The following is a 25,443-nucleotide window of genomic DNA, read 5'->3' as shown; positions in this document are numbered from 1 at the left end:
GCCAGGCCAAGAGTAGATCCAGGTTCAATAGCCGGTAGTGGATAAAGCAGATCAGGATAAGGCAGAAGAGTAGTCAAGAGGAGCCGGGGTCAGGTAATCAAGGTCAAAGCCAAGCCGGGTCAGACGATCAGGAACAGAAGGTCAATAAGGGCACAGGAGACAGGAGAGCTGAAGATCACACAGCAAAGATTCAGTGTGACTACTGCCTTTAAATAGGTCGAACGGGAGGACGCTACGTTGGCCTCTAATTATTCAAGGCGCCTTTGCGTACGCGCATGCGCATAGGCGCTTACCGGTTTGCTGCGCCAGTGTGCCTGCGCACAACAGTGAACCCCTGACATTGGTAGAGCTTTCCAATCAGCAGGGAACATGAGCTTTTCTGATTGGAGAGTTATAGATCAGATTCAGAGATGCAGTACCTAAGAATTCCCCATTTTACAGTGAAGAATGTGGAAATGTTTCAACTCTGTTCCTCTTGGTATCCACTAACCCTCCAGTAGAATGACATCTGGTCCCTGGGGGCCCCTTCCATATTGGCGCATACAGGCACAACCCTACCATGACCAAATCCAAACCATCCAGAGATTATCCGTAAGAATATCCAATAATATCTATAATTGTTGGACCAACTTTTCATTATCTACATCAGTTATTGGGGATCTGCTGCTCTTCAGCTATGGAGGAGCTGGGAGCTCCCAGCATGCTCCACCAGTAGCGCCTCACTGCTCAACCCTTTATCACCCCACATATTTCACCTCGTAACTCACCACGGTGTGTTACAGCTGTGCGTTAACGTCATATAACGCACCCCGAGGTTGTAGAAGGTTCGCAGGACCCCCAGACTGCTGTCAATTGAATGTCCTCCTTCCACACCAATCAGACTGGCCACCTTCTTAGTTTGGAAGGCCTCAAGGATCCCTAAAAAAGAAACATCATTGAAGTCCCCAATGAATTATTGATAAACAGACGATTGTATAATAATAGCTGAAAAAGTGATTTGTATTTCTAAAATAGAAACCCATGGCAGTGAGAAGCCGAGGCAATGAACCATCTGCTATACCAACAACCCCTTCATTATGGGTTATCATCAGCCGGCTCCTACGCTGCCAGACACAATGAAGATATGAGGATAGCCAACTCAAGGAAATCCTCCACTGGACAACACCGGTGACAGAAGAATAGCCAGTGGTGAACATGAACAGAATGGTTACTATCAAGCAGGACAGACATTTTTACCTTTCTAGCAGGAAGTAAAACCTTTTGTGGACACCAGAGGCCTAACTAGAACCTTCAGGGTCCCTGACGAGAAACCATAAAGGGCCCCCCTGGCCCCCGGCTGGAGCTCCCCCAAAGCAGAGTCCTGGTCGCATCTGCAACCTTTGCGACCCTGGTAGTTCCACCACTGGTGTCAGCCGTTTTTTATTTTTGTTTAATTTTTTTATTATTAATTTTTATTTTATTTATTTATAACAATTTTATTATTATTATTTTTTTTACAATTTTTTAGAAGCCCCGTTGGGGGGGCTTTGGTGAGATATCAGGGATCTAAACAGACCTCTGATGTTCCACCTTTGAATAATCCAAAAAAGAAAAGAGTGATGCTAGGCACCCTGCTTCTGCGCTCAAAGCCAGGTCCTTTCAATCTAGGAACCTACACTTGGCATCCCGTATGGCTAAGCCTTGCTGCCCTCTACGACCGGGGTGGTCAAAAACACTGTAAAACAAACACAAAGAAAGGGCGCACCAGCCTAGCGCATTATCCTCAGCAAGCTTTTTAATAGCAATTGTTTAAAATCAACTACTCACAAACATGCGTGGTAGATCGGCATATAGATTCCAACGAACAGCATCAAAATAGGAAAGTCCGATGTTTCATATAAACGGAAGACTGACGCGTTTCGATGCCTTGCCTCTTCCTCAGAGCTGCAAGCTCTTCCTCAAGCTCTGAGGAAGAGGCAAGGCCTCGAAACGCGACAGTCTTCCGTTTATATGAAACATCTGACTCTCCTATTTTGATGCTGTTCATTGGAATCTATATGCCGATCTACCACGCATGTTTGTGAGTAGTTGATTTTAAACAATTGCTATTAAAAAGCTTGCTGAGGATAATGCGCTAGGCTGGTGCGCCCTTTCTTTGTGTTTGTTCCACCTTTGAGACAGAGAAAGGAGACCGAGGACACAGCCCTCAATGTCCGTCTCTGCTGCCTCAGCAGCACAGAATGAATGGACAGGAAGAGCTCTGTACAGAGGCTTCCCATTCATTCACAAACTGAAGCACAGGAAACACAGTTTACTATGCCTCAGCTATGAATGGACAGAGTCAGTGATTGGTACCGATCACTGGCTCTATTCATGAGGACAAGAAAGAAGCTTGTAAATGACATATTTACTGGCCCCTTCCTTGCTCTCCATCCTGAAACCTGAAGCACCCCCAGGAGAGGGGAGAGGGGAACCTGGCAGCACTTCGGGGGATGAGGGGAAGGGCCAGGGGCAGTGGCAGGTGGGGCTACATTTTTTTTGGGGGGGGGGTGAAACAATGCCCTCCAGGTCGGCACTCACCCTACAAACTGAGCCCTTCAGCGGTCACAGCTCCCCTGATACCAGGGAACCATGACTTCCATGTTAACCCGGTCTTCTCTCCAGGTCCCAAATCTTCAGCCTCCTGTCCTGATTGGCCGGGATGAGAAGCCTGACAAACTGATGGCAAATATTGATTCGCTATAATGACAAATGGGAGGGCACTGCACTCCGAGGACAACTTAAAACAAGCCAATTAGAGCCTCAGGCTGCAATCACATGCTTGTAAAAATGAACTAATAGAAACCTATCAGTCCGTCGCCCCGCGCAGTGCACAGCTGCACACATAGAACGATTGATTGTTAAATAAATTATAATTAGACTAACATTTTATAACTTTAGGATGTTCAAAAAATGTTAGTCATGTTATCAGTTATTTCAAAATAAATTGTTCTATGATTATATTATGCAAACTAGGGGGGCGGAGCCCCTGCGCCCCTTATGGACCGGCCGCCATTGGCCAGGAGAGAGCACAGGAGCCAGATCACCGCAGGAGGCGGATAGAAGGGGCGGCATGTAGAGGAACCAATCTGATCCCCTCCATTTACCTCCTGCAGCCTCTCCATTTTCCTCTATATGCTCTCCTCCCCACCCCTCCTATCCAGGTGTAGGGGTACGGGGGGGGGGGGCTGCAAGGGTCCCCTGGAGCATGGGGCCGGGTCACAATTACAACCCCTGCAACCCCTGTATGTACACCCCTGGTGGACACCCAATGCAACCAAATCTTGCAAAAAATTCCCCATATCAATGGCCATTACCTAGTAACATTTCACTATTTGTGCAGCTGTTGAATACTTTTAATTGTTTGTATATTATAAAAAATTGTAAACGTGTATATTGTAAAACGATGGTTAATATTAGAACAAACTTTTTTTTTTTATATAAAAAAATAAAACTTTTTTTTTTTTTTTTAATATTCCCGAGCACATTAAAATCCCCATTCCCACTGCCCCTTATATATTGGGGACACATGTGGGGTGTTATGTATTCTGACTATCCTTTAATTGTGCCAGTTGTGTTGCTGGCACCATTTTCCCTGATCCCGTGTCCTCACCTGCCGCTGGCACCATTTTCCCTGATCCCATGTCCTCACCTGCCGCTGGCACCATTTTCCCTGATCCCATGTCCTCACCTGCTGCTGGCACCATTTCCCCTGATCCCATGTCCTCACCTGCCGCTGGCACCATTTTCCCTGATCTCATGTCCTCACCTGCCCCTGGCACCATTTCCCTGATCCCGTGTCCTCAAATGCCGCTGGCACCATTTCCCCTGATCCCATATCCTCACCTGCCGCTGGCACCATTTCCCCTGATCCCATGTCCTCCTCACCTGGCGCTGGTACCATTTCCCCTGATCCCATGTCCTCACCTGGCGCTGGCACCATTTCCCCTGATCCCATGTCCTCACCTGCCGCTGGCACCATTTTCCCTGATCCCATGTCCTCACCTGCCGCTGGCACCATTTCCCCTGATCCCATGTCCTCACCTGGCGCTGGCACCATTTCCCCTGATCCCATGTCCTCACCTGCCGCTGGCACCATTTCCCCTGATCCCATGTCCTCACCTGGCGCTGGCACCATTTCCCCTGATCCCATGTCCTCACCTGGCGCTCGCACCATTTCCCCTGATCCCATGTCCTCCTCACCTGCCGCTGGCACCATTTTCCCTGATCCCATGTCCTCACCTGGCGCTGGCACCATTTTCCCTGATCCCATGTCCTCACCTGCTGAGCTGCCAACACAGAGGAAATCCTGCGGGTATTTCAGACACATGCCATGGATGACGTCTATCTGCTCCAATGTCCTTTTCACAGCGTCCTTCCCCTGCGTGTCACACGGGACGTACGCCGCCCAAAACTACAAAACATGAAAACAAAACTTTAGCTTTCTATTTGTTTGTGAAAAGTTTGGAGTTTAAATCAAAGAAATGAAACAAACTTCATCCTGATCACATTTCTGTCTGGGCCGACTATCTGTGCTGATCAATAACAATAAAATCAGCGCAATCCATAGCGAATATAAAACTCCACCCCAATGGCTGCATCCATTCCGAGTCTTCACTCAACACAAATGACAAACCAAGTATATAAATAACGCAGCGCCAAAAGGTGCAATAAATAGTGAATAAATAGTGAATAAATAGTGAATAAATAATGAATAAATAGTGAATAAATAGTGAATAAATAGTGAATAAATAATGAATAAATAGTGAATAAATAGTGAATAAATAGTGAATAAATAATGAATAAATAGTGAATAAATAATGAATAAATAATGAATAAATAATGAATAAATAGTGAATAAATAGTGAATAAATAATGAATAAATAATGAATAAATAGTGAATAAATAGTGAATAAATAGTGAATAAATAATGAATAAATAATGAATAAATAGTGAATAAATAGTGAGTAAATAGTGAGTAAATAGTGAATAAATAGTGAATAAAATCAATCACATACAATTGATAAGTGAATGAGACCTGGGCGACCCGCGGAAGGCGGCGGGAGGAAGGGGGGGGGGACGTCACCTCCCGCTCCTTGTAATGACAGCCGAGCAGCTTCTAAACCGCATTGATTGTCATTACAAGACAGCCGACCGTCGGCTATGGACACCGGTACCGGGAGGCCTCTAGCTGCAGACATCACTCCGGTACAGCACTTTCCCGGAATATCGGTAATATCGGTCACCTCAGGGGCCGATTCCGATATATCGGGGAAAGTGCACATCGGCATTGCCAATAATCAGTCGATCACTAGTCCATAGTGTAGCCAATCACACAAGCAGGAAATGATGTTTCTGGGGGCGGGGCTCTGTATACCATCTGTGTACAGAGCGCCTCCGGGTGGCCATCATTACAGAATGGAAAGGAAAGGGAATTTTTAATAACATTTAGTTACAATATGATTTGTGTAGCGATTCTATACGCTATATTATTATATTTGTAATTGCTATTTTATTTTCCCAGGAAGGTGGAGTTACTCTTTAGTGTAACGTGTATTAGTGTGTGTGCCGTATTGCACTGTATGGGGGTGAATGGGGGTGTGGGCTGTATGGGGGTGAATGGGGGTATGGGCAGTATGGAGGTGAATGGGGGTATGGGCTGTATGAGGGTGAATGGGGGTATGGGCTGTATGGAGATGAATGGGGGTATGGGCTGTATGGGGGTGAATGGGGGTATGGGCAGTATGGAGGTGAATGGGGGTACGGGCTGTATGGGGGTGAATGGGGGTATGGGCAGTATGGAGGTGAATGGGGGTACGGGCTGTATGGGGGTGAATGGGGGTATGGGCTGTATGGAGGTGAATGGGGTTATGGGCTGTAGGGGGTGAATGGGGGTATGGGCTGTATGGGGGTGAATGGGGGTATGGGCTGTATGGAGGTGAATGGGGGTATGGGCTGTAGGGGGGTGAATGGGGGTATGGGCTGTATGGAGATGAATGGGGGTGTGGGCTGTATGGGGGTGAATGGGGGTATGGGCAGTATGGAGGTGAATGGGGGTATGGGCAGTATGGAGGTGAATGGGGGTATGGGCTGTATGGGGGTGAATGGGGGTATGGGCAGTATGGAGGTGAATGGGGGTACGGGCTGTATGGGGGTGAATGGGGGTATGGGCTGTATGGAGGTGAATGGGGTTATGGGCTGTAGGGGGTGAATGGGGGTATGGGCTGTATGGGGGTGAATGGGGGTATGGGCTGTATGGGGTGAATGGGGTTATGGGCTGTATGGGGTGAATGGGGTTATGGGCTGTAGGGGGGTGAATGGGGGTATGGGCAGTATGGAGGTGAATGGGGGTATGGGCTGTATGGGGGTGAATGGGGGTATGGGCTGTATGGAGGTGAATGGGGGTATGGGCTGTATGGAGGTGAATGGGGGTATGGGCTGTATGGGGGTGAATAGGGTTATGGGCTGTATGGGGTGAATGGGGTTATGGGCTGTAGGGGGGTGAATGGGGGTATGGGCAGTATGGAGGTGAATGGGGGTATGGGCTGTATGGGGGTGAATGGGGGTATGGGCTGTATGGAGGTGAATGGGGGTATGGGCTGTATGGGGGTGAATGGGGGTATGGGCTGTATGGCGGTGAATGGGGGTATGGGCTGTAGGGGGGTGAATGGGCCCCAAAAACAGCCTGGTGGTGCATTTCACCCCTCAGTTTTGGCAACTTTGTACCCAAACACAGGGAACCCCAAACTATGGTCCTCCAGCTGTTGTGGAACTACACCTCCCATGAGGCATTGTAAAACCGACATTTACAGACATGACTAGGCATGATGGGAATTGTAGTTCCTGAACACCTGGAGGGCCATAGTTTGGGGACCCCTGATCTAAGAATATCTAAGTCCAAAATCAAAAATGCCCCATATTGCAGGTTCACAGTCCTTAGATGTGGCGGCTGCATTTGTTTTAATTTTCTGCAAGTACAGAAGAATATCTGTTGATCCTGCCAGAATTCCAGCTTCCTCCAGGCTTCCTGAGGACTGAACTCAAATCTCAAACAATGTTACCGACTCTTCCAACTCATCTGTGAGCTACAGAACCCCCCCCCCCCTCCAATGATATAGAAAGAAACAGATTGTTTGTAGTGCAAATCAGGAGCGCAGCCTCGAGTGACAACTCCCCTCCTCCACAGATACAGAATGAGGGGTGAGCGTTGTCACACTACGACAGGAAGTGAAAACGAATGCAGCCGCTTTTCTCTATGAGCTGCTAATCTGCGATATTATAACACTTTACATTTTATTATGAAGACTAAATCCCGTCATAGAACCCGGATCATCACCGGCATAGACTGACAATACCCCCCCCCCCCCGGCACCCCCCGACACCCCACGGCACCCCCTTCCCCCAGCACCCCCGGCTCCCCCTCACCTGGCCGCCCACCCGTCCTTCTCGCAGTTTGGGGATGTTGGTGTGGGTGTTGTTCAGAGTAGAAAGATTCGCTTTACTCAGCTGGTTATTGAATTTATCCAGGAGCTGCCAGGGGAGATCGTTGTGTCTGTGGAGGGAAAGGAAGATCCCGGAATCTGTTACTCTTCAGAGGAATTATACAAAGGTCTCTGATCTTATCTCAATATCATTAGATTGCAATAGATTCCCCCAGCCATAATAGATACCCCCAGCAATATCAGATACCCCCCAGCATCACTAGACCCAACCCCAGCAACACTAGACCCCACCGCAGCAACAATAGATCCCACCCCAGCAACAATAGATACCCCCAGCAATAATAGATACCCTCAGCATCACTAGACCCAACCCCAGCAACAATAGATCCTACCCCATCAACAATAGATCCCCCCAGCAATAATAGATACCCCCAGCATCACTAGGCCCAACCCCAGCAACAATAGATCCCACCCCATCAACAATATATCCCACCGCAGCAACAATAGATCCCACCCCAGCAACAATAGATTCCCCCAGCAATAATAGATACCCCCAGCATCACTAGACCCAACCCCAGCAACAATAGATCCCACCCCATCAACAATAGATTCCCCCAGCAATAATAGATACCCCCCAGCATCACTAGACCAAACCCCAGCAACAATAGATCCCACCCCATCAACAATAGATTCCCCCAGCAATAATAGATACCCCCAGCATCACTAGGCCCAACCCCAGCAACAATAGATCTCACCCCATCAACAATAGATCCCACCGCAGCAACAATAGATCCCACCCCAGCAACAATAGATTCCCCCAGCAATAATAGATACCCCCCAGCATCACTAGGCCCAACCCCAGCAACAATAGATCTCACCCCATCAACAATAGATCCCACCGCAGCAACAATAGATCCCACCCCAGCAACAATAGATTCCCCCAGCAATAATAGATACCCCCAGCATCACTAGGCCCAACCCCAGCAACAATAGATCTCACCCCATCAACAATAGATCCCACCGCAGCAACAATAGATCCCACCCCAGCAACAATAGATCCCACCCCAGCAATAATAGATACCCCCAGCATCACTAGGCCCAACCCCAGCAACACTAGAACCAACCCCAACAACAATAGATCCCACCCCAGCAACAATAGATCCCCCAGGAATAATATATACCCCCAGCATCACTAGACCGAACCCCAGCAACAATAGATCCCACTCCATCAACAATAGATCCCACCCCAGCAACAATAGATTCCCCCCAGGAATACCAGATACCCCAAGCAACACTAGACCCAACCCCCAACAACAATAGATCCCACCCCAGCAACAATAGATCCCCCAGCAATAAAACATACCCCAAGCAACACTAGACCCAACACCAGCAACACTAAACCCAACCCCAGCAACAATAGATTCCCCCAGCAATAATAGATACCCCCAGCAACACTATATGCCCCAGCAATAATGGATACCCCCAGCATTAGACATTTTCATGATGAAGGTGGAGTTTATTTTATTTTTTTGTTATTTCAAGTTAACTTACCCAAAACAAGGGCATATAAAAATACAGCAGTTAGATAATTATACAATTTAGAATATTTCCACCAAGTCTGTGGGTGGAAATATTCGAATTTTCCCTTCTAATTCACTATTTAGTGATATTTACTCTGGAGGTGGAAGAATTATTATTATGGCCAAATATTGCAGAGAGCTTCCGATTCCATTTATGTCAGCCCCGGTCCCTGAAAGAGGCTGCAGAGCCCGGTCCTCATCACATCCAGGCGGATCTATAGACATACAGTATCTGACAAAAGTCAGTACACCCCTCACATTCTATCTTTTCATGTGACAACACTGAAGAAATGACACTTTGCTACAATGTAAAGTAGTGAGTGTACAGCTTGTATAACAGTGTAAATTTACTGTCCCCTCAAAATAACTCAACACACAGCCATTAATGTCTAAACCGCTGGCAACAAAAGTCAGTACACCCCTAAGTGACAATGTCCAAATTGGGCCCAATTAGCCATTTTCCCTCCCCGGTGTCATGTGACTTGTTAATGTTACAAGGTCTCAGGTGTGAATGGGGAGCAGGTGTGTTAAATTTGGTGTTATCGCTCTCACTCTGGTCATGAACTTTAATGGCATCCCAGTCTTAGTCCGTAGGGTTCAATATTGAGTTGGCTCCGCCCTTTGCAGCTATAACAGCTTCAACTCTTCTGGGAAGGCTGTCCACAAGGTTTAGGAGTGTCTATGGGAATGTTTGACCATTCTTCCAGAAGAGCATTTGTGAGGTCAGGAATTGATGTTGGATGAGAAGGCCTAGCTTGCAGTTTGCGTCCTAATTCAAGGTGTTCTATTGGGTTGAGGCAGGACTCTGTGCAGGCCAGTCAAGTCCCTCCACCCCAAGCTCGCTCATCAATGTCTTTATGGACCTTGCTTTATGCACTGATCCAAATCATTTGGGGGAGGGGGGATTATGGTGTGGGGGTGTATTTCAGGGGTTGGGATTGGCCCCCTAAGTTCCAGTGAAGGGAACTCTTAAGGCGTAAGCATACCAAGACATTTTGGACTATTTTATGGCCCAACTTTGTTGGAGGAGTTTGGGGATGGCCCCTCCCTGTTCCAACATGACCGCCCACCGGTGCACAATGCAAGGTCCATAAAGACATGGATGAGGGAGTTTGGGGTGGAGGAACCTGACTGGCCTGCACAGAGTCCTGACCTCAAGCATAACATTGTCCAAAATGTCTTGGTATGCTGACGCCTTAAGAGCTTCCTCCACTGGAACTAAGGGGCCAAGCCCAACCCCTGAAAAACAACCCCCACCAAATGCAGAAAGCAAGGTCCATAAAGACATGGATGAGCGAGTTTGGGGTGGAGGAACTTGAAGCTAATCTAGCTGCAAAGGGTGGGCCAACTTAATATTGAACAAAATTGAACACTGGGATGCCATTAAAGTCTATTTGCATGTAAAGGCAGGTGTCCCAATACATTTGACAATATAGTGTGTATTTAAGTTCCCTCAAGGTAAACTATATCCCAGTATTTGGTGTCCAGGGGACCTTTGGTGAAATATTTCCACCGGAATAATTACGGCACTGTAATTATTTTATTTAAAAAAATCCCTTTTTCCTAATGGATAACCAGCTGTCAGATGACCCGGCTCTCTCCCAGCCTGTCTGCAGAGAAACATAAGCAGGAGGAGCTTCTAGTCCTCTGATGCAGATCACATGTTAAAAACAAATCAGCCTTTGGAATACAGAGTAAAAATAAATAATATCAATAAATTGTTTTAAATTGTCATACAAATATATATTTCAAATTAAATCTTTATTATTTTGAGGAAATACCATTGTGTGGGCGGATTTCAGCCTGTGTCTTAGAATAAGAGGGAGGTGAAGCCTCCATCAATCTACATGTAATATCCCGCCCCCATTGTGTTTAGCTGGTTAGTGGGCATGGAGAAGGAGGGAGGGAGTGGGCTGTCAGTTACTACTGTGTATACGCCCACGTGTGTGACTCTATAGTCACATGGGCTGCACAGATGTGATTGGGAGGAAATACTCAGCATAGAAACTCACTGAAAACTGAGCATGTGCAGATCTGCCACAACCAGGGCTGCTGTTTGAAATTACGGGGCCCCATACAACCTACCTGACAGGGCTCCCCTTCTGGCTGAAAGTGACTGAGGACAGGGGAAATCTGTGTTATATATCACAGATAATGGGGTGACTCATTCTTTAAGTCCTCAAACAAAACTGGACTGTCATGTTTGGGTATTAGAAAAATATGAAAAATTTTAAATGTAAAAAAAACAAAATTATATAAAAATTATAAAAAAATGTAAACATTTATAGAAAAATTAAAAATCAATAAAATTTTAAAAAATTAATCACCCAGAGCTCGGTCCATTCTCACTTTGAAAAATTAATATATGAAAAATGTTTTATATATATATATATATAAAATTATGTAAAAAATTAAAAACGTAAAAATGTATAGATAAATTAAAATGAATTAAAATTTAAAAAAAATTAATCCCCGAGAGCTTGATCCATTTTCACTTTGAAAAAATAATATGAAAAATGTAAAATATATATATATACTATATATATATATATATATATATATATATATATATATATATATATCAATTATAAAAAATAATGTAAAAAATTAAAAACGTAAACATTTATAGAAAAATTAACATTAATTACAATTTTAAAAAAATTAATAGAGCTTGGTCCATTTTCACTTTGAAAAAATCATATAAACAATGTAATATATATATATATATATATATATATATATATATATATATATATATCAATTATAAAAAAATAATGTCAAAAATTAGAAACGTAAACATTTATAGAAACATTAAAATGAATTACAATTTAAAAAAAAATATTCCCAAGAGCTTGGTCCATTTTCATTTTGAAAAATGTATATAAAAAATGTAAAATATATGTAAAATATATATATATATACAGTATATATATATATATATATATATATATATAATTATAAAAAAATAATGTAAAAAAGTAAAACCGAAACAATTTATAGAAAAATCCAAATGAATTAAAAATTGATTCAAATTTTTTTTAAAAAGTAAAAAAAAGTAAAAAAAAAAAAAAAAAACCACAAACAAAAAAAATGAGTTTTATCATGTTACAGTTATGGTTTTATACTCACCCATCTATGACAGGAACTTGGTCCATTATTTTTAACGCCTGTGCTCGGTCTGAATGTGCCCCCATCACACACCAACACAGCAGCATTGCCAGAATCCTGAGGATCGCCATGGAGGACGGTGGTGCCAGGTGTCTCATGCAGCTCCAAGTCTTCCCAAGAGTCAGGTCCTCAGCCGGTGCCCCCGGTCACCCCAACACCTGCTAGGTGACTGCTGAGCAGCTCGGCACTCTTATATATACTGGAAGTAAAATTAATCTGTAACTTGAACAATGAAGAGATAAGATTTGTTCAGCGATTTGTAATTATCTTATCTCAGGTAATCAACAACTCAGACAGGATCACAGCTTTAATAAAAACTTGGAATACCATTAGAGGAAAGTTTCACCATTCACACCTATCAGGAAAATGATTATATTCTGATACTTGTATGCAGGTAACACAGACCAGTCCACCAAAAACTGATATCGTATGGGCCATACACACTATGCAATTGTCTTTAGATTTTTTCCTTTAGATTTACCAAAACCATATAATATGAGGTCAAACCAAAACACTTTCAATTTGTATGCAATCCGGCCGGCCCTCGCACTACATAGAAAAGGTAAATCTAAAGGAAATCTATCAACAAAAGTTGTAAAGTGTGTATCCAGCTTAAGGTTCCAGTAGATGCTGGAGAGTTTACCAACTGACAGGGTCCTATTTCTGAAAAATATGTGAGAAACCACCGTGCTAACTTAAAAAGAAAAAGCTGCTAGCAAATCCAACTGACAAAAAAGTGGTGCAAAAAGACATAAAAAATTAGTGCAGCGCTGGAAAGTAAACTGTGAATTGTTTACATATATAGTACAAAGATCAAATAATTAATAATAATTCAATGAAAAAATTCTAAAAAATAAACCAGTGATAATTGATCAATATGTATATACTGTATATATCAGTGATATGAGTCCATATAGAATAAGTCCATATGTAAATAAAATAAAATAAAAATCCAGCCAGCAGAAAATAAACTCTGTCGATGGTATGAAGGTCAAACAACTGAAGAATGATGAAGGTGATAAAAACTTCTCAATAGTGGTAAAATAATATTACCACAACAACAAGGGTCCTATTTCTCTTTGGGGACTCCTGAGTCTGTTCACCCACTGTGCCCATTAGGAGGGGTTCCCACCATCCCTGTGCTGAGTCCCCGGGTCTGTACACCTGCTGTGCCCATTATGATCTCTGCAGCTCCTCCAGAGTTCCCATGGGCCTCTTGGCTGCTTCTCTGATGAATGCTCTCCTTGCCCGGCCGGTCAGTTTAGGTGGACAGCCAAGTCTTGGTAGGGGCCCGGCCAGTCAGTTTAGGTGGATGGCCATGTCTTGGTAGGGGCCCGGCCGGTCAGTTTAGGTGGACAGCCAAGTCTTGGTAGGGGCCCGGCCAGTCAGTTTAGGTGGATGGCCATGTCTTGGTAGGGGCCCGGCCGGTCAGTTTAGGTGGACGGCCATGTCTTGGTAGGGGCCCGGCCAGTCAGTTTAGGTGGATGGCCATGTCTTGGTAGGGGCCCGGCCGGTCAGTTTAGGTGGACGGCCATGTCTTGGTAGGGGCCCGGCCGGTCAGTTTAGGTGGACGGCCATGTCTTGGTAGGGGCCCGGCCGGTCAGTTTAGGTGGACGGCCATGTCTTGGTAGGGGCCCGGCCGGTCAGTTTAGGTGGACGGCCATGTCTTGGTAGGGGCCCGGCCGGTCAGTTTAGGTGGACAGCCAAGTCTTGGTAGGGGCCCGGCCAGTCAGTTTAGGTGGATGGCCATGTCTTGGTAGGGGCCCGGCCGGTCAGTTTAGGTGGACGGCCAAGTCTTGGTAGGGGCCCGGCCAGTCAGTTTAGGTGGATGGCCATGTCTTGGTAGGGGCCCGGCCGGTCAGTTTAGGTGGACGGCCAAGTCTTGGTAGGGGCCCGGCCAGTCAGTTTAGGTGGATGGCCATGTCTTGGTAGGGGCCCGGCCGGTCAGTTTAGGTGGACGGCCATGTCTTGGTAGGGGCCCGGCCGGTCAGTTTAGGTGGACGGCCATGTCTTGGTAGGGTTGCAGTTGTGCCATACTCTTTCCATTTTCCCATGATGGATTGAACAGCGCTCCGTGAGATGGTCAAAGCTTGGGAGATTTTTTATAACCTAACCCTGCTTTACACTTCTCCACAACTTTATCCCTGACCTGTCTGCTGTGTTCCTTGGCCTTCATAATGCTGTTTGTTCACGAAGATTCTCTAACAAACCTCTGAGGGCTTCACAGAACAGCAGTATTTATACTGAGATTAAATGACACACAGGTGGACTCTATTTACTAATTCGGTGACTTCTGAAGGCAATTGGTTCCAATTTAGTCAGGGGTATTAGAGTAAAGGGGGCTGAATAAAAATGCCCCCCCCCCCCTCCACACACACACACACACACTTTTCACAGATTTATTTGTATCATTTATCATTTTTCTTTCACTTCACAATTATGGCCACTTTGTGTCGGTCTATCACATAAAATCCCAATAAAATAAGTTTACAAAGTAACATGACAAAATGTGGAAAATTTAAAGGGGTGTGAATACTTTTTCAAGGCACTGTACATATACATTTTATGCACAAATAAAAAAAAAAATGTCACCTTCATGCATAGGTAGGTTAAGGAGAAGCAGAGCTGGCAGGGAAGAGGAGGAGACTTGTCAGATTCCTAAGATATTATATATTATATAACGCTCAGGGTCTATATTTATTATGTAAAATCAGAATCTTGGCAGCTGTTGGCCATCAGTTTGCCTCCCGCATTATCGGTGCGTTTGATAAGTGGCTTTATTTAATTTTATTTATTTATTTATTTATTTATTTATTTATTAATTTACTTGAGATCAGTCAAGTTTAAGTACTTCACTCACCTCAACTCCAGAAACAATAGGATAGTAGAAGCTTTTTTTAATCTTATCATATCCCATTCAGCCCAAAGAAGATAACAATGGTCAAAGAAAAAACAAAGGTGGCCAAACCCAATCATCAGATGAATGGTACTGACCGTCTCATAAAACAATTACAGGTCCAGACAATTCAAATGACTTGAAAGATAAAGATTATACAAAACAACATTTTAACCACTTTACCACCGGAGGATTTTGCTGTCTTACGTCCAGGCCACTTTTTGCGATTCGGCACTGTGCGACTTTAACTGACAATTGTGCGGTCATGCAACGCCGTACCCAAACAAAATTGACGTCCTTTTTTTACCACTAACAGAGCTTTCTTTTGGTGGTATTTGATCACTTGTGCGATTTTCATTTTTTGCGATAGTAATTAGAAAAAGCGACAATAACAATATTTTTCTACTTTGACAGTTAAAAAATATCCAATACATTAAATTTTTGTCATATATTTAGGCCAAAATGTATTTAGCTACATGTCTTTGACAAAAAAATTCTCAATGATCGTATTTTTAACCACTTTAAGACCAGAAGGTTTTACCCCCTTCCTGACCAGGCCATATTTTGCGATTCGGCACTGCGTTACTTTAACGAACAATTGCGCGGTCATGCAATGCTGTACCCAAATAAAATGTTTGTCCTTTTTTTCCCACAAACAGAGCTTTCTTTTGGTGGTATTTGATCACCTGTGCGATTTTTACTTTTTGCGCTATAAACAAAAAAAGAGCGACAATTTTGAAAAAATAACAATATTTTGCACATTTTTATAGATGAAATCCCCCCCCCCCCCCAAAAAAAATGTAAAAATCAAAATTTTTTAACATTTTAGGCCAATTTGTTTTCTGCTACATATTTTTGGTAAAAAAAATTGCAATAAGCGTATTTTTATTGGTTTGCGCAAAAGTTATCGCAGCTACTAACTACGGGAAATTTATGTCATTTTTATTGTTTATTTTTTTTTTTACTAGTAATGGCGGCAATCTGCAATTCTTTTTTTTTGCGGGACTGTGACATTGCGGCGGACAGATCGGACCCTTGACTGACATTTTTGACACTTTTGGGGGTACCAGTGACATTACTACAATAATCAGTGCTATACATATGCACTGTCACTGTAAAAATGACACTGGCAGGGAAGGGGTTAATTTTATTGGAGAGGGAGGGGTTAATGTATGCCTGGTGCTTACTAACGTGTGTGGGGGGAGGGGACTGTGTGACACAGGGACAGATCGCAGGTTGAGCTATGCTGAACCCTGCAATCTGTCTCTGTCTGTCACTTAGGAGATCCGCCCACTCTGTTTACACAAGCGGGCGGATCTCCACACTCGATCCCGGACGATCGGGGAAGAGCAGCGGTGATCATCGCCGCTCCTCCCCTGGCCCGACTCCTGATGTGTCTGAATACAGCGGGAGCGAACCTCCGGCGGCGCGCGTGCGCCGCCCCCTAGGAGAGGAGTCCAGCGATGTAGGTCTACGTCGCTGGACGATAACGAGCCACTTTGCCGCAGTACGATCAATGTGACCGGTCGGCAAGTGGTTAAATTAAAGATTATAGAAAAAAAAAAAAGTTCTTTTCCTGAGCATGATCAGAGCTGGACCTTAAGTTGGCCATAGATGGATAGAACTTCCAACAAAAAGTTCTCGGAAAAGGAGTCCAAAAATTCACAAAACTTTCAAATGTTGTTTGAAAAATTTCCTTTGCTTTTACAATTTGATTTTCAAATGAACGAACTTCAATGTTAACAAAAACCACATACATGGGTAGAAATATGTTAGTTCAAGAAAAATTATCCATCCTCGTCACTAAGGTCAAAAACGAACTACAATTTGACTCCAATAATGGTTAAAAAACAAATAAACTTTCTTTAAACTTTCTTTTCCTAAAAAATTTTGTTCAAAATTCTACCCATTCACGGCCAGCTTTAGCAAATATCAGCAGTCTACCAGAAAGGTGAAAGTATTGGTGGAGCTCTTTCTTAGAGGAAGGGGGTTGTATAACAAAAGAGATTCCTAAGGGAATTAAGGAGACAACTCCAAGAAATTGGTGTCCTTCACTAAGCGGATGAGATCCCCAATCCCCACCATTTAAAGTCACCACCAGCTAAAGTTTTTCCTGCACTCGAGGTTGTTATAGCTGTGCAGAGGGTCAAAGAAAGGGGCTGTAAAACAATATTAGTACTTTGGGGTTAAAGTGTAACTAAAGGCAAAACTGTTTTCTTTTTAGTGTTGGATGGAATGGAGGTGGATTAGCACCCCTGTCAGGTTTTTATTGCTGTCTGTGTCCCCATTATGGAGATTCACCCACTCTATTTGTCCTGTTTACCATTATCATTGAAAGTGAAAGTAGAAAAGTAGAAAAGTCCTTGAGACGAGCATGGGAGGAGGTTACAAGGGAGCGAGAGAGAAGGAGGTCTTGGGAGGAAGGAAGAGGATGATTTGGTTGGTATTTTGAGACCAGGTTAGTGATTCAGCTGGGGGCAGAGTTGTGGATGGATTTGTAAGGTATTGTTAATATTTTGAATTACATGTTTTGGCTGAGTGGAAGCCAATGGAGGGAGCAGAAGAGGAGAGTGGAGGACACTGAATGGAGACCAGTGGATGGATTGGCAGAGAGGGGTGGAGGACACTGAATGGAAGCCATTGGAGGGTTTGGCAGAGAGGGGGGGGGGGGGCACTGAATTGAGTTGAGGCCAGTGGGGGGGATTGGCAGGGGGGGAGGATACTGAATTGAGGCTAGTGGATCTGCAGAGGGAGGGGGGCACTGAAAAGAGGCCAGTGAAGGGATTGGCACAGAGGGGTGGAGGATCCTGAATGAAGGCCAGTGAAGGGATTGGCAGAGAGGGGTGGAGGACACTAAATGGAAGCCAGTGAAGGGATTGGCAGAGAGGGGTGGAGGACTCTGAATGAAGGCCAGTGAAGGGATTGGCAGAGAGGGGTGGAGGACACTAAATGGAAGCCAGTGAAGGGATTGGCAGAGAGGGGTGGAGGACTCTGAATGAAGGCCAGTGAAGGGATTGGCAGAGAGAGGTGGAGGACACTAAATGGAAGCCAGTGAAGGGATTGGCAGAGAGGGGTGGAGGACTCTGAATGAAGGCCAGTGGAGGGATCGGCAGAGAGGAGTGGAGGACACTGAATGGAGGCCAATTGTAAATCCATGCTGATTACTACTAATGATATTGTTTTCCTCTGCAAATTCTTGGATATAGTCCCTTATCATCCCCTCCAATAATTTACATACTATTGAAGTCAGGCTGACTGGCCTGTAGTTCCCCGGAATATGTCTCTGCCCTTTTTTGAATATTGGTACCACATTTGCTTTTCTCCAGTCAACTGGTACAGTTCCTGCCAGTATGCTGTCTGCAAAGATTAGAAACAATGGTCTATCTATAACCAGACTGACTCCTTTGTTATCTTGGCTGTGTGCCTAGGGTCGTTGTCCTGTTGGGAGATGAACCTTCACCCCAGTCTGAGGTCCAGAGCGCTCTGGAGCAGGTTTTCATCAAGGATGTCAAATTGCTTCATTGATTTTTCCTTCGACTCTGACTAGTCTCCCAGTTCCTGCCGCTGAAAAAGATCCCCACAGCATGATGCTGCCACCACCATGCTTCACAGTAGGGATGGTATTGGCCAGGTGATGAGCGGTGCCTGGTTTCCTCCAGACATGACGCTTGCCATTCAGGCCAAAGAGTTTAATCTTTGTTTCATCAGAGCAGAGAATTTTTTTACAATATTTTTTATTACAAATTTAAAGCATCATACAAAAGTTTAAGAGACTTAAAGCAGAGAATTTTGTTTCTCATGGTCTGAGAGTCCTTCAGGTGACTTTTGGCAAACTCCAGGCGGGCTGTCATGTGCCTTTTACTGAGGAGTGGCTTCTGTCTGGCCACACCCTTACAGGTCTGATTGGTGGAGTGCTGCAGAGATGGTTGTTCTTCTGGAAGGTTCTACTCTCTCCACAGAGAAATGCTGGAGCTCTGTCAGAGTGACCATCGGGTTCTTGGTCACCTCCCTGACTAAGGCCCCCTCCCCCGATTACTCAGTTTGGCCAGGCGGCCCGCACTAGGAAGAGTCCTGGTGGTTCCAAACTTCTTCCATTTACAGATGATGGAGGCCACTGTGCTCATTGGGACCTTCAATGCTGCAGAAATGTTTCTGTACCCTTCCCCCGATCTGTGCCTCCATATAATCCTGTCTCCGAGGTCTTCAGACAATTCCTTGGACTTCATGGCTTGGTTTGTGCTCTGACATGCACTGTTACCTGTGGGACCTTCTATAGACAGGTGTGTGTCTTTCCAAATCATGTCCAATCAAGTTGTAGAAACATCTCAAGGATGATCGGTGGAAACAGGATGCACCTGATCTCAATTCTGAGTCATAGCAAAGGGTGTGAATACTTATGTACATGGGATTTTTTTCCTTTTTGATTTTTAATAAATTTGCAAATATTTCAAACAAAGATATTTCACGTTGTCATTATGGGGGATTGTTTGTAGAATTTTGAGGAAAACAATGAATTTAATCCATTTTGGAATAAGGCTGTAACATAACAAAATGTGGAAGAAGTGAAGCGCTGTGAGTACTTTCCGGATTCGCTGTATTTGCCATTCAGAGCAGATTTACAATCCCCCCCCCCCCCAATCCCTTCTTGACTCACTGGTACTCACCTTGCTTGTGCTTCCCCACCGCTCCTTAACCTTCTCCTATGTGACATTGTTGGGGTAGAGCAGCCAATCACTAAGCCTGAGCACTGTCAAATGCATATGAGGATGTGACACCAGCCAATCGGAATAAGTGGCGAGGGACTACTGGCGAGGTAAGTACAAGTGGGTTTGGGGATGGGTTTGTAAAGACGCTGTCACTTTGCCCTGACCAATTGCTGATTGATTACCACTTGCCAACCGGTCGCCGCATATATACTGCAGCAAAGTGACGCTATTGTGCGAAACAACATACCTGTATGTCCTTTTGTTTGATAGCCACTAGATGGCGCCACCGGAGGTGCGATCGCACCATGATTGGCTAGCGGGAGTGCCCGGCCACCCGCAATCATCCCCAGGATGCTGAGCAGGAACCAGGATCTCTGTCTTCCACAAGTCAGTGCAACCCCCCCTTCCCACAGTTAGAAAGCACCCCCTAGAGATACACTTAACCCTATGATCGGCCCTGATGTTAACCCCTTCCCAGCCAGTGTCATTAGTACAGTGACAGTGCATATTTTTAGCATGGATTACTGTATTAAAGAGGTTGTAAACCCCTTTTGCTTACATTTACCTATAGGTAAGCCTACATTAAGGCTTACCTATAGGTGCTATAAAAATCTCCTAAACTTGCACCGTTTAGGAGATATTTACAGTGCATGCAGCTGATGACGTCATCGGCGCATGCGCTCTGAAGGAACGGCCACCCGTGCCATTCCTTCAGATCCCAGTGCCGTGAATGGCGGCTCCCACGCGCACACGCGGGAGTGATGGAATCGCACCCCCGGCCAATCAGATGGCCTGAGGACGAGATCCAGGAAGCAGGACGGCCGGACATGTCTTCATTTTTAGGTAAGTACTTCTTAATGAGCTAGTATGCGATGCATACTAGCTCATTATGCCTTTGTCTTTACAGGTTTTTTTTTTTTTTTTTTTACATTTTTTAAACGGGTTTACTTCCTCTTTAATGTCACTGGTCCCCAAAAAGTGTCAGTTAGATGTCCGTTTCATCCGCCGCAATGTCGCAGTCCCACTAAAAATCGCCATTACTAGTAAAAAAAATAAAATTAAAAAAAAAGTCCATAAAAATATTCATCATTAATATACATCATTTGTAGATGTGATAACATTTCCACAAACCAATCAGTATGTGCTTATTGGGATTCCCCCCCCCCCCCCCCAAAAAGTATGTAGCAGAATATATATTAGCCTAAATTAATGAAAAAATTCGATTTTTTAAATTTTTTTTATTGGATTTGATTTATAGCAGAAAGCAAAAAATATTGTTTTTTTTTTTTTTTTCAGAATTATCACTCTTCTTTTGTTTATAGCGCAAAAAAAAAAAAAAAAGAAGCGCACAGGTGATCAAATATCAGCAAAAGAAGGCTCTATTTGTGGGGAAAAAAAAAAAAAGACATCAATTTTATTTACAGCGTCGCACGACTGCGTAATTGTCAGTTAACAACTTAAGCCCCGGAGGATTTGGCTGCTCAAAGACCAGGCCCTATTTTGCGATTCGGCACTGCGTGACTTTAACGGACAATTGCGCGGTCGTGCGACGCTGTACCCAAATTAAATTGACGTCCTTTTTTTCCCACAAACAGAGCTTTCTTTTGGTGATATTTGATCACCTGTGCGATTTTTATTTTTTGCGCTATAAACAAAAAAAGCGGAAATTTTTAAAAAAATAACAATATTTTTCACATTTTTTTTATATGAAATTCTCCAAAAATGTAAAAATCTAAATTTTTTAACATTTTAGGCCAATTTGTTTTCTGCTACATATTTTTGGTAAAAAAAAAATCGCAATAAGCGTATTTTGATTGGTTTGCGCAAAAGTTATTGCGTTTACTAACTACGGGAAAGATTTTTGTCATTTTTATTGTTTTTTTTAACTAGTAATGGCGGCGATCTGCGATTTTTTTGCGGGACTGCGACATTGCGGCGGACAGATCGGACCCTTGACTGACATTTTTGACACTTTTGGGGGTACCAGTGACATTACTACAGTAATCAGTGCTATACATATGCATTGTTACTGTAAAAATGACACTGGCAGAGAAGGGGTTAACTTTATTGGTGATCAAGGGGTTAAATGTATCCCTAGGGGCGTGCTTCTAACTGTGGGGGGGGCGTGGCTTGTGATGTAACCACAGAGACATACGATCGACCACATAGACATAGCAGGATACGATAGCAGGATAGATGAGAGAGACATAACAGGATAGACGATATGACCACATAGACATAGCAGGATGGTATGATCTCTGCAGTTACACCGGGGAGAATGACGGACGGCTTTGTTTACATCAGCCGCCTGCCTTTCTCCCTCTCCAGCGGGAGATCGCGAGTGACTGGGGGACATCGGAGCCGCTGGTCACTCGCGCGGGCATGTTAGTGAATGAGCGGGGGCGGGAGCACGCCCCCTAGAGGCTCGTCGGCGAGCGACGTAGCCCTACGTCGTTTCGCCTGTAGGGGGCTGACTGCCACAGTAAATAGTCGTGCGTCGGTCAGCAAGCGGTTAAAGCAGGGGTCTTCAAACTATGGCTCTCCAGTTGTTCAGGAACTACAATTCCCATCATGCCTAGTCATGTCTGTGAATGTCAGAGTTTTACAATGCCTCATGGGATGTGTAGTTCCGCAACAGCTGGAGGGCCGTAGTTTGAGGATTCCTGGGTTAAAGCAACGCAGTGCCATATCACAATAAATGGCCTAGTCATGAAGGGGGGTAAATCTTCTGGTCATCCGATTCAGTTCTTCCCCTTTTCAAGATATAATTCCCCTTCATACCTTATCTATTTTTTCCCATCAATGACCTTGATGTTCACCAAAGATAAGGAGATATAAAATGTTGTTTTGGCTCTTGCCAAAAAAAACAGTCGTTAGTTGTAATTGTCATTTATAATTATGATCAGATCAAAGTTTCGGTGCCATTCATGTAGAAATCCAGAAACTCCTGGAAGGTTCCCTATATTCTGAGTGAAGAATGCAGTTTATGGACCCCTTTCCATGCCTTATCTCCTGATTGGGTAATAAAAGCGCTTCCATGGAGTCTTCATTTCTAGAACACAAATGCTATAATAATTGGACATCGTACCCAATCACCCATAACAATGTATCACGTTTTCTTCGCATGGAGTCTGAATGGTTGAAGGATTCGGCTTTGGCTCTGTTACAAAATACACCAAAGAGACCATCAGTCCTAATCGCTATACAATATGACCATATCGTGTTTATAGAGGCAATTAAAGCATGAAAGTACAAGGGTTATGGTAATAGAGGATGTGTTTGTATCCAAGCACTGATACAGAGAACATCACGGAGATAAGAACACGGTGACCCAACTCGGCTCTTCCTTCTATTCGCTCCAATTAGACTTACCTAAAAAGCGATAGTCCACCCAACTCTGGATATTTTTTAAAATTGTCCCCCAGTTGGGTTGCAACACTGAAAATTAAAATAGATCAGCGCAAAACAACAAACTTGCACATTTAGAGAGAACACTGTGTTTGTATTTATAAAAATTTGCAGAACTATCAGTGTCCTGAGAAACTGCCGGTACAGCGGGTATAGAAAATAATCACCCCGCCCCCCCCTTTAAAAAAGAATCCCATTTTGTTGCTTTGCAGCCTAAAAAAGACAGACACTGTTATTGTTTTATCAAACCGTATTTACTGCTACTGTAGTCAAACCTCTAACATCCAAGTTAACCACTTTACCACCGGAGGATTTTGCTGACTTACGTCTGGGCCACTTTTTGCGATTCGGCACTGTGCGACTTTAACTGTCAATTGCGCGGTCGTGCGACGTCATACCCAAACGTCCTTTTTTTCCCCATAAAATGAGCTTTCTTTTGGTGGTATTTGATCACCTGTGCGATTTTTACTTTTTGCGCTATAAACAAAAAAAGAGCGTAAATTTTGAAAAAATAACAATATTTTTCAAATTTTTTATATGAAATTCCCCCCCAAAAAATGTAAAAATCAAATTTTTTTAACATTTTAGGCCAATTTGTTTTCTGCTACCTATGTTTGGTAAAAAAAATCACAATAAGCGTATTTTGATTGGTTTGCACAAAAGTTATCGCGTTTACTAACAAAGGGAAAGATTTCTGTCATTTTTGGTGTTTTTTTTTTTAACGAGTAATGGCGGCGATCTGCAATTTTTTTTTTGCAGGACTGCGACATTGCGGCGGACAGATCGGACCCTTGACTGACATTTTTGACACTTTTGGGGGTACCAGTGACATTACTACACTAATCAGTGCTATATATATGCACTGTTACTGTAAAAATGACACTGGCAGGGAAGGGGTTAATTTTATTGGAGAGGGAGGGGTTAATGTATGCCTGGTGCTTACTGACGTGTGGGGGGGGGGGAGGTGACTGAGTGACACAGGGACAGATCACAGGTTGAGCTATGCTGAACCCTGCAATCTGTCCCTGCCTGTCACTTAGGAGATCCGCCAGCTTTGTTTACACAAGCGGGCGGATCTCCACACTCGATTCCCTGACGATCGGGGAAGAGCGGCGCCGATCGCCGCTGCTCCTCCCCTGGCCCGACTAACGCTGTGACTGAGAACAGCAGGAGTGAGCCTCCGGCGGCACGCGCGCGCCGCCAAGAGAGGGGAGTGTCTGGTGACGCAGTAATACGTCGTCAGACGTTATCGAGCCACTTTGCCGCAGTAGTACTAGAGTGAGCAGACGGCAAGTGGTTAAAGATGTCACACCAACATGACAGAAAAAAAAATCAATGCCCGCTAACCAGAAAAACACAATGGGGGCTTTTTTTTTCTGCATCAAAATGCATGGAAAGTAGGTTTTCAATGGCATAGTTCACATCAGTGCAGTTAGTTCTGGTGCATTCCAACTCCAGAAAAAAAAGTCAAAACATGCTGCATGGAACTGTACTGGCATGCGGTAAAACGCATCAAAAATGCACTGGAACACACGTCCTACTTTAGGGCCAGATCACACCATAGAAACGCAGTCCAGATGCGTTCCGGATGCTTTTTTGCATGTGCGTTTTTGATGCATTCCGGTGCGTTTTTGACGCATTCCGGTGCATTCCCCCCCCCCCCCTCTTTTTTCTTCACCTTAAATAAGGACATGTGTGTTCCAGTGCGTTTTTGATGCATTCCGGTGCATTCCCCCCCCCCTCTTTTTTCTTCACCTTAAATAAGGACATGTGTGTTCCAGTGCATTTTTGGTGCGTTCCGGTGCATTTTTAATGCATTTTACCGCGTTCCAGTACAGTTCAGTGCAGAAAAAATGCAGCATGTTCTACTTTTTTTTTCTGGAACTGGAACGCACTGGTGTGAACTATGCCATTGCGTTTTTGATGCAGAAGAAAAACGCACTGGACCGCATGTGGTGTGAACTGGCCCTTAACCACTTAGGGATCAGGCCTTTTTCTGACACTTGTTGTTTACGAGTTAAAATCAGTCATTTTTGCTAGAAAATGACTAAGAACCCCCAAACATTATATATATATATATATATATTTTTTTTTTAGCAGAGACCCCAGAGCAGGGATATACAAACTGTGGTTCTCCAGCTGTTGCAAAACTACAAGTCCCATCATGCCTCTACCATTGGGTGTCATGCTTGTGGCTGTCAGATTTTTGCTATGCCTGATGGGAC

The 25,443-nt window shown here is 44.2% G+C and overlaps 1 protein-coding gene across 1 annotated transcript in view; it reads right to left on the bottom strand.

Annotated features, from left to right (window-relative positions):
- The window catches only part of DPEP1 (dipeptidase 1), a gene marked incomplete at its 5' end in the record, with an annotated part of 42,143 nt that extends 29,864 nt beyond the window's left edge, over window positions 1-12,279 (bottom strand). Inside the window, 4 exons of the mRNA XM_082270617.1 lie at window positions 768-918; window positions 4,300-4,432; window positions 7,444-7,570; window positions 12,170-12,279. Coding sequence (XP_082126743.1) covers window positions 768-918; window positions 4,300-4,432; window positions 7,444-7,570; window positions 12,170-12,279 — 521 coding nt within the window. The remainder of the gene's footprint in view (window positions 1-767; window positions 919-4,299; window positions 4,433-7,443; window positions 7,571-12,169) is intronic.
- Window positions 12,280-25,443: the final 13,164 nt, after the last annotated feature.

This window comes from Pelophylax lessonae, assembly GCF_965119305.1.
Source record: "Pelophylax lessonae genome assembly, chromosome: 10".
Lineage (NCBI taxonomy): Eukaryota > Metazoa > Chordata > Amphibia > Anura > Ranidae > Pelophylax > Pelophylax lessonae.
This window is presented reverse-complemented; position numbering and strand designations above follow the sequence as displayed.